This window comes from Chenopodium quinoa, unplaced genomic scaffold, assembly GCF_001683475.1.
Source record: "Chenopodium quinoa cultivar QQ74 unplaced genomic scaffold, ASM168347v1, whole genome shotgun sequence".
Taxonomy (NCBI): Eukaryota; Viridiplantae; Streptophyta; class Magnoliopsida; order Caryophyllales; family Amaranthaceae; genus Chenopodium; species Chenopodium quinoa.
Window position 1 is genome coordinate 121,185 of NW_018743544.1, and position 10,326 is coordinate 131,510.

The 10,326-nt window shown below is 45.7% G+C and overlaps 1 protein-coding gene across 1 annotated transcript; it reads left to right on the forward strand.

Annotated features, from left to right (window-relative positions):
• Positions 1-7,600: 7,600 nt before the first annotated feature.
• LOC110740207 lies at positions 7,601-8,134 on the forward strand. The gene has a single exon (XM_021920687.1). It carries the CDS (start codon positions 7,601-7,603, stop codon positions 8,132-8,134), a length of 534 nt encoding a protein of 177 aa, XP_021776379.1.
• Positions 8,135-10,326: the final 2,192 nt, after the last annotated feature.

A 10,326-nucleotide genomic window follows, 5' to 3' on the forward strand; every position in this document is an offset into this window, starting at 1 on the left:
CCTCGCCGGATCCCTCCGCACCTCAGGTCTCGTGCGGGTACGAGAAGGAATGGGCTAACCCTGCAAAAGAAACTAAGATCAGAAACATGCAAAATAGAAGCGGTAATAAAAAAAAAATAAGAAGGGAAGACTACCTCCTGAATGGCGTCGTCTCGACGGAAGGTAGCCACGTTCCTCATCCGGACGAGCTGGCTACGGAAGGCATCTATCCATCTTGCCATCGCCGAAACCACCTCGCGTGAGAACTGTCAAAGAAATAAGTCAGTAAACATGCACAACATATATGGACAAAAGTTGCAAATAAACAAGCTTACCCGAGTCTGGTGACGAGGAATTGACCGCTCCACAAAGCGCTCGCCCTCAGGAGCCGGAGGAATCATCTCTCAATCGTCCCATATGTCCCCTGATAGTGGATAGACATACGGGGTGGCACGAACTCAGCATCATCTTCCTGACAAGGCAAAACAAAATCAGTAAAGCACCACTTGGGTTAACCCATGGACTGCCAAGTCAACCCACGGTCGGTACAACACCTCAGGCTCCTACAAAGAGTGTCTATCAGACAAGAATCTAGCTAAGACATCACAAAATGTTCAACTAAGGAAAGGATCATACCGAGATGATCCAATCTCGGACATAGGCAGTGGACATCCCTACACGGCGGCTGCCCCATGAAGTACTAACTAGAAGCCTGCGTGGCGACGGTCTCGCCGACGCAGCTGAAGGGAAGTACTCGTAGAACAAGATCTACAAGAAGCTAAAGTTGTCAGCTAGTGCTAACTAAAAATGTAGAGCTAAACTTTACAGAGAATAACGTATACCTCTACGACCCTCCAAAAGCTGGATAGAGCAACGTTCCCCGCTAAAGACCGATGTCGACACGAGTCCTGCAGCGCTCGGATGAAATCAGCATAGGCCAAGCTGGCCTAGTCGTAAGTCCCGATCCGGTGTAGATCACGGACGACAAGAAGGTAGTAAGGCAGCGCCCTACTACCCTTGTCAGGGGAGAACGTCCCTGACAGCAAGATAAGTGCAATGATGCGCACCCGCTGCTCTCGGGTAGTCGCACCATCTTTGAAAGCCGCTGCTAGAGTCGAGCGGCGAATTCCCCTGGCACTGAACTGAGTCGACTCTACCTCAGCTCAAGCCCGAATAGCAATCGGACCCAATAGCTCCTCTACCTTAGGAGATAAGACATCGATCACGCTTTCAAACGGCAGCGCCACATAGCTAAACTCTAGTCCCGTAATGAGGCTGAAGTCGGTAGGAGTGACCATCATCTCACCCTAGGGGAAGTGGAAAGTGTTGGTGGTGTCTTAAAAGAGCACGGACTACATGGTGACCCCCGTTAGAGGAAATCATGGCCTCGAAGGTCTCGAACAGTGTAGTAAGCTAGCAAAAATCCCAAAGAAGTCTCGTCTGATCGTCTCTTGCGATGTACATCTTGTACAGATCGCCCAAGCCGTCACAACCGGAACCATGACAACGTGTCCTCCCGACTGTGATGCCCCGTCTCACCCTCTCAGAGATATGGTGGACGGGAGAGAAGTACAAGGTCCGCTCATCCCACTCAAGAAGTCGGCCGAGCGAAGTGGACGGTTCAGCATTGTCCTCTACGGGCTCGTGCTCCCGTCGAACGTCTCGGGAACGTGAACCCGAACCTCGCTGCCTAGCCATGCTACATTGTGCAAAATTATCATAAATTAAGGTTCTATAGTATTTAAGGTTTGCCTAGCCGCATGATACTATGTTCGCAGAAAACAAAGTACGTAGTACTAAAACAGAGCACAAATTCGAATTGAGCATACACAACATTTTCAAGCAATAAAACAATTTCTTGCAATGCTATAGTAATTATTGTGACAAATTGGACAAGAATTGCTAGCAAAAACATCAAGAACAAGCCACATTGTTTTCCCGGCCTTAAGAGGTTTAACAATGGTGATTTGTTCATTTCTTAACCAAATTGAGTCAAACAAATCTCAAATTACTCCCAAGGCAATATATAAGCATAATCAAACAATTTCATGGCATAAAATTTGATAAAAAAAATAAGAATTAAGCAATTCTAAATTCGAATTTTCAAGAAATTCGAGAACAAATGCATGCAAAATTCATTAAAACCGGTGTGAGTTTGGAAGAAACTTACATAGCTCGGGAAAATGGATGAAATGAGCTTTTATTTGCAACAAATTTGAGCGAATTTGGTTGAGAAACAAGCAAGAACGAATCAAATGAAGTTCTGAGAATTCTCGAGCAAGAAACGCGAGCAACAACAGCAAAAATGAGGAAGAGAAGGGTATTTAAGGAAAACCCGACTCTAGCGCCAAGCGTCAGACCTTGGCGTCAGTCAATAAGCTTAGCTCTTGGCGCTAGCTTCAGCGCCTAGCACTACAGCCAGATAAGTGGCGATGTTGTTATTTCATCGGCGCCAGAATGCTCAGCCACTCAGTACGGTTGTTCCAACTTTTTGCAATATGATTCAAATTCCTTGGTATGCCAGTTAGCCCCTCTAAGCAATTTGACACAATTTTTAGTAATCGGCTTGTTTACATAAAGTGATCGACCTGATGAAAGATCGTCTCACTTAGCTTAAAGCGCCTAATCATTGGCTCATCGCAAAAGGCACCCACATACTGGTTCAGTTAGAAAAGCACCGACATACTGGTTCATAATTCAGCAAAAGGCACCGACATACGGGTTCACAAGCAGCAAAAGCGCCGACGTACAGGCATAGCGTAAGAAAAGTTCAAGCGACCTTTTAAAGATCGACAAGCGGAGGTCTTCGATAATTTTCTTTGAGAAATTGTCGCAACAAATGAGGATAGCTTCAAGCGAGGATATCTTCAGCAGCATTCCCTAGCTTGCGGAGAGTTGTCATAAACAACTGAAAGTGATTTCAAGCGAAGTTGTCTTCGATCGTGTTCCTTAAGATGTGGAAGACGGTCACAAAGCGGAAGAGGATCGTTTCAAGCGAAGCCATATACGATAATGTTCCCTGGCTTGCGGAAGATTATCATGGAGGAAATGGAGGCAGTTACAAGCGTAGCAGTCTTCAAGTGGGATGGCATTCTCTAGCTTGCAAGAGGTCATTAAAACAACAAAAAGCAGCAACATATTGGTTACTTTCAGAGACGTATGCTCGACGGTGCAAGATATGCGTTTCTTTAATCTTTTGTCTGTTTAACTAACGCTAGTTTGCAAGTATCGGCGTTATAAGAATGATTTAGGATCGCAGAACGTTCTGAATCATTCTCCGTCCCTATCGATACTTTGACTTTTGTTTTCGAAACTTGCATTTCTCCAAACTCAGTCAATGTGGGGGCTTCTGTAGACACCCATTGGTGTCTCCCCAAAACCAAACTCGGTGATGAGTACCTTTCACGTCGAATCATAATCGAATGAAGTGAAAGTGTGGGAAGTTTAGTGTAGCGGATAGTTTTAATATCTTTTCTTTTCTCTCTGTTTTTGAAACTTATTTTAAGAAAACAGCCAATCTAGTTTGGTTGGTCCATGATATGGGTCCAATAGTGGTGTAGTTGGATAGGGATTGAAAAGAGCTTTCCAACGATATATTATAAGCCCAATTTACTGAACTGGGCCCGTTTTGGGCCTTATATGCGGCCCAATGATCTAGAGGAGGGCCTAATATGGATTTATTATTCCTAATGCAATTAGGAATGTTTTAGTCTTCTAGATTCTTCTAGAAGGTTCTTTTCATTCCTAATCCAATTAGCATTGATAAATTGGCTTTTGTTGACTTTCTAGAGTTCTAATCAGAATAAAAGAATGTTTATGAGAAAAATACGATTTTAACCTCCTGTACGACAATTTCTATCTGATTTTTAGATAACGCGTCAATTTCTTAGTCAGCGCCAAACGCCATCATTAGCGCCTAATGCTAAGCTTGGCGCCTGGCACTAGCGTTAGCGCCTGGCGCTAGCGTTAGCGCCTGGCGCTAATGTCAGCATCTGGCGCTAATATGGTTTTACGCGTCAGAGCTCTGTTTTGATTTTTTATCTTTTTGGTTGATTTTCTCTATAAATAGCTTTCTAAAAACTTCGTTTTCATTCACCAATTCCCTCTATTGATTCACCAACTCTCATCAAGATTCTCTTGATTACTCTCTCTCTCTTTCTCTTTTCTAAACTAGCTTTCTCTCAAATACAAAATTCCGCATTTGCAAGACTTAGACACACCTAGCATTATTCGAATTTGCCTTCGCCCTAGACGTGAAAGGTTTAATTTCTGAGGATTTGGTCCCAAATCTCTCTTTCAATTATTTAATTTAATTGTTTGTTTATTATTTTCCTTGAAGTTACTAATGTGTGTATTATTTCGGGGGTTTTTGTCCCTCGGGAGAGTTACAACACTGAAACTGGATTCAACAATGGACGACTGTACTTCTAAATCAAACGGACCGCCGAATGGTCGGTGGTCCGCCTCCGAAGATTAAGTTGGTAAACGTTCGGTAATAAAACGTGCGGAAGTAAAGTTATCTGCTTGGATTCTAAGCTCAGGTAAAGTGTTGTATGTTCTTTGAAAATGACAACTCTGTAGTACGTGACGTACTGTCTCGTAGTGCGTGAATATTCTCTCTCTTTTTCTGTGTATGTATTTTTGTCTTGTCATAAATGTAAGAATGTCCCTATTTATAGGGTCCTTTTGGAAAGTGTGCCCTCCCTAGGATCTGGTGACCTAGGGATTAGGGCACGCCGTTTTTTAAGGGCCCCTTGGGATTTGGGCCTTGAAAGCCGCCATTCCCAGGGGGCAATATTAGCGTGACACGTGTCACCATCTGGAAGGTCCAAGTAGGTGCCCCTTCCAGTGACAGGTGTCATACTCTGATTGGGCCACTTGGCAGGGTATAAAATACCCAAATCATTTGCCCCTCACAGGGGTCACGTGTATTGCACGTGGCACCTGTGACAGGTGTCTTCATCTGACTGGCTGGATTTTCAAATCGTATTTTGGGGGGAAAAATTAGGGTTTCCCTTTTCTATAAATAGGAAGGTTTGACTTCATTTTTGCTTTCACACCTTTGCGAATCTTGGAGAATCTCTGGACTTTTGACTCTTAAAGACTTTAAAAACCCTGACTTTTGTCAAGCATCCAACACTCGGCCTTTCCTACCGACTGCTTCAGCCAACCAAGCGTCTCAAGTACTTTCTTCTAAGGTAACCGCATGCTCTTTTCTTTTATTTTTTCTTTTGTTTTTCGTTTATTCAAATGGTTTCCCAAACGTACACGGTACGACCTAGGTTAGCGATCAGCCGGTCACCGGGGACGGCTGAATCTAGAACTAGGAGTGCCGAATTCTCGTTCGAGAACTTTCCTTTAAGTGCATCTCCAAATCCGACAGTGTCTGTGCATCTGTAGGACACAATGGCTCAAATAAAGCAAACAGCAAGGAGATATAGGCCGGATGGTTCCTTTTACCATTCGGACAGTGAGACTCCAACTTCAGGCGACTCCATTAGGGTTCCAGTTAGCGAAGTTTCTAAGCACCCCCCAAACCCCTCTTCTGACCTTCCTCCAACTCCAACTTATTACTCTCCCTCTTCCTCAAGCGGCACCCCTAGTGATTCTATGCTGCGGGAAGCCGACAGTCAGTACCAGGCCTAGCCTTCAGAACAGGCGCATGAGGAGAGTCTAGGGGAGGACCCTGCTGGCCCTAGTCGGCAGTCCCTTAGCTCTGGGGAAGGTTCTGATGACGATTCGGCCTCGTCATCCTCTAATAGCGCCTCTATTGAGTCAGAGGTGGTCCAAGCAAAAATAGATACTACAAGGGAGTCCTTTTTAGTAGGAAAGGGGGAAGGTTGGGCGGAGCCGAGTGCTTCCAGGCGCTTGGAGCGCACCCCCTATTTTCAACATGCCCCGCAGAGCAAGCGGGCCTCCATGACATCCGGCCTTGCCAATTACAGGCGCAAGGTCGTAATGGGACATGGCTTCTCCTTATCCGTCCCCAACAAGGAGGATACAATAACCTGGCCCTCCTTGGCCAGTTATAAGGACAAAGCCTTCGGCTGCTACGAGGCGGTCCTTCAGGCTGGCTTACGCTTCCCTCTCCATCCGGCCGTGGAGAGGATACTGGATGGATACCAACTGGGTATCTGGCAACTTGTCCCGAATTCATGGATAAATATCATCGGGTACGTTACCGCATGTGAAATGCTTGAGGTGGATCCCAGCTTTGAGGCATTCGCCCACATGCACTATCTCTGCCGAGCGCCTGCTAAGGGCGGCGAAGGCTGGTACACCTTGACCACCTGTAAGGGGTACATGATGGCAGTCGGCAAAGAAAACAAATGGAAGGACTGGAGAACTAAGTTCTACATTGTCCATTCCCCTGAAAGCCTACTGAACCAAAAATATAATCGGTGGAACAAGGATCCTCCCCTTCTGGCTGGCAAGAGTGCCTTGCCCCCTCTCCCTAGGCGGGCCCAGGAGGAAATTTTTTACCGGGGTGTGTTTGCAGTGTCCGTTCGGACAAACGAGCATGGGGAGAAAATAGTCGTCCCCCAGAGCTACATTCCCCTTTACAAATGGCTAGAAGATGGGGTGTTCTTGGCCGCTTGTGGTCTAAGTTCTGAGATTCCGAGAGGTAGTCGGCTGTCTGTCTTTAAGTAAACTTAAAATTGTTTTCAGTGTATGGTTAATAAGCTTAACTCCCTCTTTTTGGTGCAGACAAAGCAATGGAAAAGCTCTCGGCAACAAAAAAGTCGTATGTCGTCTCTGCAGCAAAGTACCGCACCAACGTCCTTAACAGGGCGAATGACGAGTAGAAAGCAGGCGGAACTCCCAAGGTAGCTGTTTATGATACTTGGAATATTTTTCAACAAAGGTTAAATTTTGTCCGCCTGCTTTTCTAACGCCTTTCTTTTCGTCCAAACAGAGTGGTTCTGTCAGGCCTTCTCCCTCCAAACATTCCCAACCCAAAATTCAAAAAACTGGGGCGGGTGATGTGAGTGCATCCGGCAAACACCGGAAACACATTGCTCAAAAGTCCAAGAGAGGGGACGGCTCTACTCTCGAAGCTGGCAGGGAGGTCAGCAAACCGGATGCTATTCAGGCATCAAAGGGTGGCTTTAAGCAAACCAACACTGCTGCCGGCTCAGCAGGAGAGAAGAGACTTCAGGGGAAGGAGAAGGAGAAGGAGGCCCAGCCGGACGGTATGGGCCGCAATTTTATTAAACTTCAATGCTTAATGTTGCTTCCTTAAACTTGACTAACTTATAATTTTGCAGCCCCCCCACAAAGGCCGACCGTTGTCCAGATGGCCAAGGAGATGCTACGGTCGCTTGATCCTGAGGACAGGGCGTCCGTAAGAGGAGTCGGCACCCTTAACTTGGATGCTATCTTGGGGAACCTCTGCGAGGTAAAAGAGTTAGCTAAATTTTCCATAATATTTAACACATATCCGACTGGTTTTGACCATTCGGTCTTTTCTTATTTCTAGGCCATGCTGCGCGTTCAAGAGCTCAAACGGCCAATCCAAGAAAAATGAAAAGAGGTAACAGCCGCTAAAACTCAAGCCGAGTCCGCCTTAGACCGAGCTCAATTTGAAATTGCTCAGAATGAGCTTCTGACCCTTGATATGATGTATTCCCATGCGGACGCCAACCTGAAGGTGAAGAAGGACCTGGACTCGGCCCGCTCCAAAGTCAATGAACTCAAGGCCGAAGTTAAAGGCCTTAAGGAAAAACTTGAGCCTCTTCAAGAGGTCAAGAATGAGGCCGAGAGGGCCAAGGAGCGGGTGAGCCGCCTGGAGGGGCGCCTGGCGAACCAGGAGCAGCAGCTGAAGGCCAAGTTCGAGTCCCGGGCTGAGGAGGAGAAACAGGCCCTTGTCCAACAAATGATGGAAGACTACAAATCCATCATGCGGGCGACATGGGAGGCGGTACAGCCGGGTGCTGATTTTGGCATCTGGAAATCCAAGTTTGATCAGGAAAACGAGGATTACAATGTTGAACTCCTTCGCCGGGCTGACGAGGAGGATGCGAATGGTGAAGAGGCCGACACCGCTTCAGGCTCCTCCGGGGATGAAGACAGGGAAGAGGATGGTGATGACAATGAAGAGCAGCCGGCAACTGATGATGCGGCTGCCAATGCTGGAAATCCCTCTGCCCCTTGAGGCTTTTTATTAGTTATGTCTGCGGCCGAATGGCCATTAATTTCATCTTCCGGCCTGCGTGCCGAGTATCCATGTATCTTTACTGACCGAGGGGTTGGGTGATTTGACAATTCCTCTGGCTTTGCCAGCTAACAATCTTACCCAATCGTCTGATGGCGATTGGGCCTTTTTAATTTAAAATCATTCGGCCATTGGCTGAAGTTATTCATATTGCTGTTCTTTAAATTTTTTCATTGCATGTTTTTTGGCTAAGTATTATAACCTGTTTTGCATGCGAATGTTCTTGCCCCTGAACGGATGTCGAGTGGTTTCGGTTGAGTGGATTGATTGGCTTAGAAATTATTGATACTTAGAAGAGTATACATGGTTTCTAAGTCAATCAATCACTGTGGTGATTTCCCCAAACCACGCGACAGACGGCCATCAGGAGCGAATGAATAATTATTTTCATTCAACCATTGGCTCAAGCGGAATACAATATTTTTGACTTAGCAAATTTTGCTAAAAAGAATCCCTCGCCTGTTTTGTTCCAAGAACTAAAAGCAGGCGCATTCGGCCTTAGGCCTTGACGAGATAAGTTGCTAAGTTTTAACTTAGTCTTAATTTTTCTTTAGAATAATCCGCCTGTCTTGCCCCAAGAGCAAAGAACAGGCGCATTCGACCCACAAGTCTCTTTTTTAATCTGCTAAGTGTTTTAGCTCATTTTCTCGTAAGTAATAGTCCGCCTATTCTACGGTCGGACAGAAACAGGCGTATCTTGCCAAAGGCCTCATTAGGTGGCTTGTAGATCAGTAAAAGTTTTCCACCTGTCTTGCCTTAGAGCAAAAACAGGCGCATCCGGCCTAATGCCTCAATAGTTTCTACTTGTGAAATAGTGACCCCTTTTCCGACTGTGCTAGAACAGTTAGAAAATTCTTGGCCTCTTGGATTTCACTTTTGATTAAACCAAACGACAGCGAATGCTGCCTTAACATCCGGTAGGGCCGCTTGATGTATTTGTGGAGCAATATGCCACCCAAATGGGAGATGCTTCTCCTCGACAAATTCACTCGAATATGCGTCGTCGGTTATCTGACTCATTTTGGAGCAGACGGTCATACTCATATTGGAGCAGACTGTGACCATTCGGCCTCTATGAGTTTTTCTTAATATCCGGCCATTGGCCTCAAAATGATTTAAGCAAATATTCTTTAAGTGTTTAACATAATGCAGTAAGAATTTCGTAGGAACGACTGCTCTAGAGTAGTCGGTTCCTTCATAAAGGTTGGGGCGTCTGTTATTGGGATAGACTTTACCCAAATACATTGGCCGTCTGTACTTTGTACAGGCGATATTAAAAATTAAAAGAGAAGTTGAAAAATGAAGGCATATTCACATTAGCAAAGTTTGAAGTGACAAAAGTTGAGGTATTTACATTTGTACTTAGAAATGGTACTTTTTCAAGTTGTCCACATTCCAAGTTCTAGGCAGCTGCCTGCCGTCTGGTTCTTCCGAGCGGTAAGTGTCGTCTCTTACTTCCTCATATATTCGGTAGGGACCTTCCCAATTTGGGTTCAACATTCCCTGCTCATTCGCCCTACCAATTGCCTTAATTTTCCGTAGCACAAAGTCCCCCACTTTGAGAGGACGCTTGTGTACTCTTTTGTTGTAAGCCTGTGTCATTCTCAAACGGTAAATCTCATGGCTCAAGGTGGCATTGCCCCTTTGCTCTGGAAGTGAGTCCAATGCTAGCCGCATGGCCTCCCAATTAGCTTTTTCGTCATATAACATGACTCGAAGAGTCAGCTCATAGTGTTCAATGGGCAGGACATCTTCTGCACCATACACCATGAGTAACGGGGTTTCTCCTGTCGCCCCTTTAGCAGTCGTTCTGATGGACCAGAGGACGTGTGGTAGTTCATCCGCCCAAAGGCCACCAGCCCGTTCAATTTTTTTTTTAATCCCGTCTGAGATTAGCTTATTGAAGGCTTCAACCTGGCCGTTTGCTTGAGGGCGGCCGACTGATACAAAGAGGCTTGAGACCCCTTGCTCTCCTAACCAAGTCTTGAGTTAAGGCGTCTCAAATTGAGGACCATTGTAAAAAACCATACACATGGGCACCCCAAAACGAGTGATAATATTCCTGCAGATGAAGGAAATGACATCTTTTGTCTTAATGTTTTTGACTGCCTCCGCCTCTACCCACTTGGTAA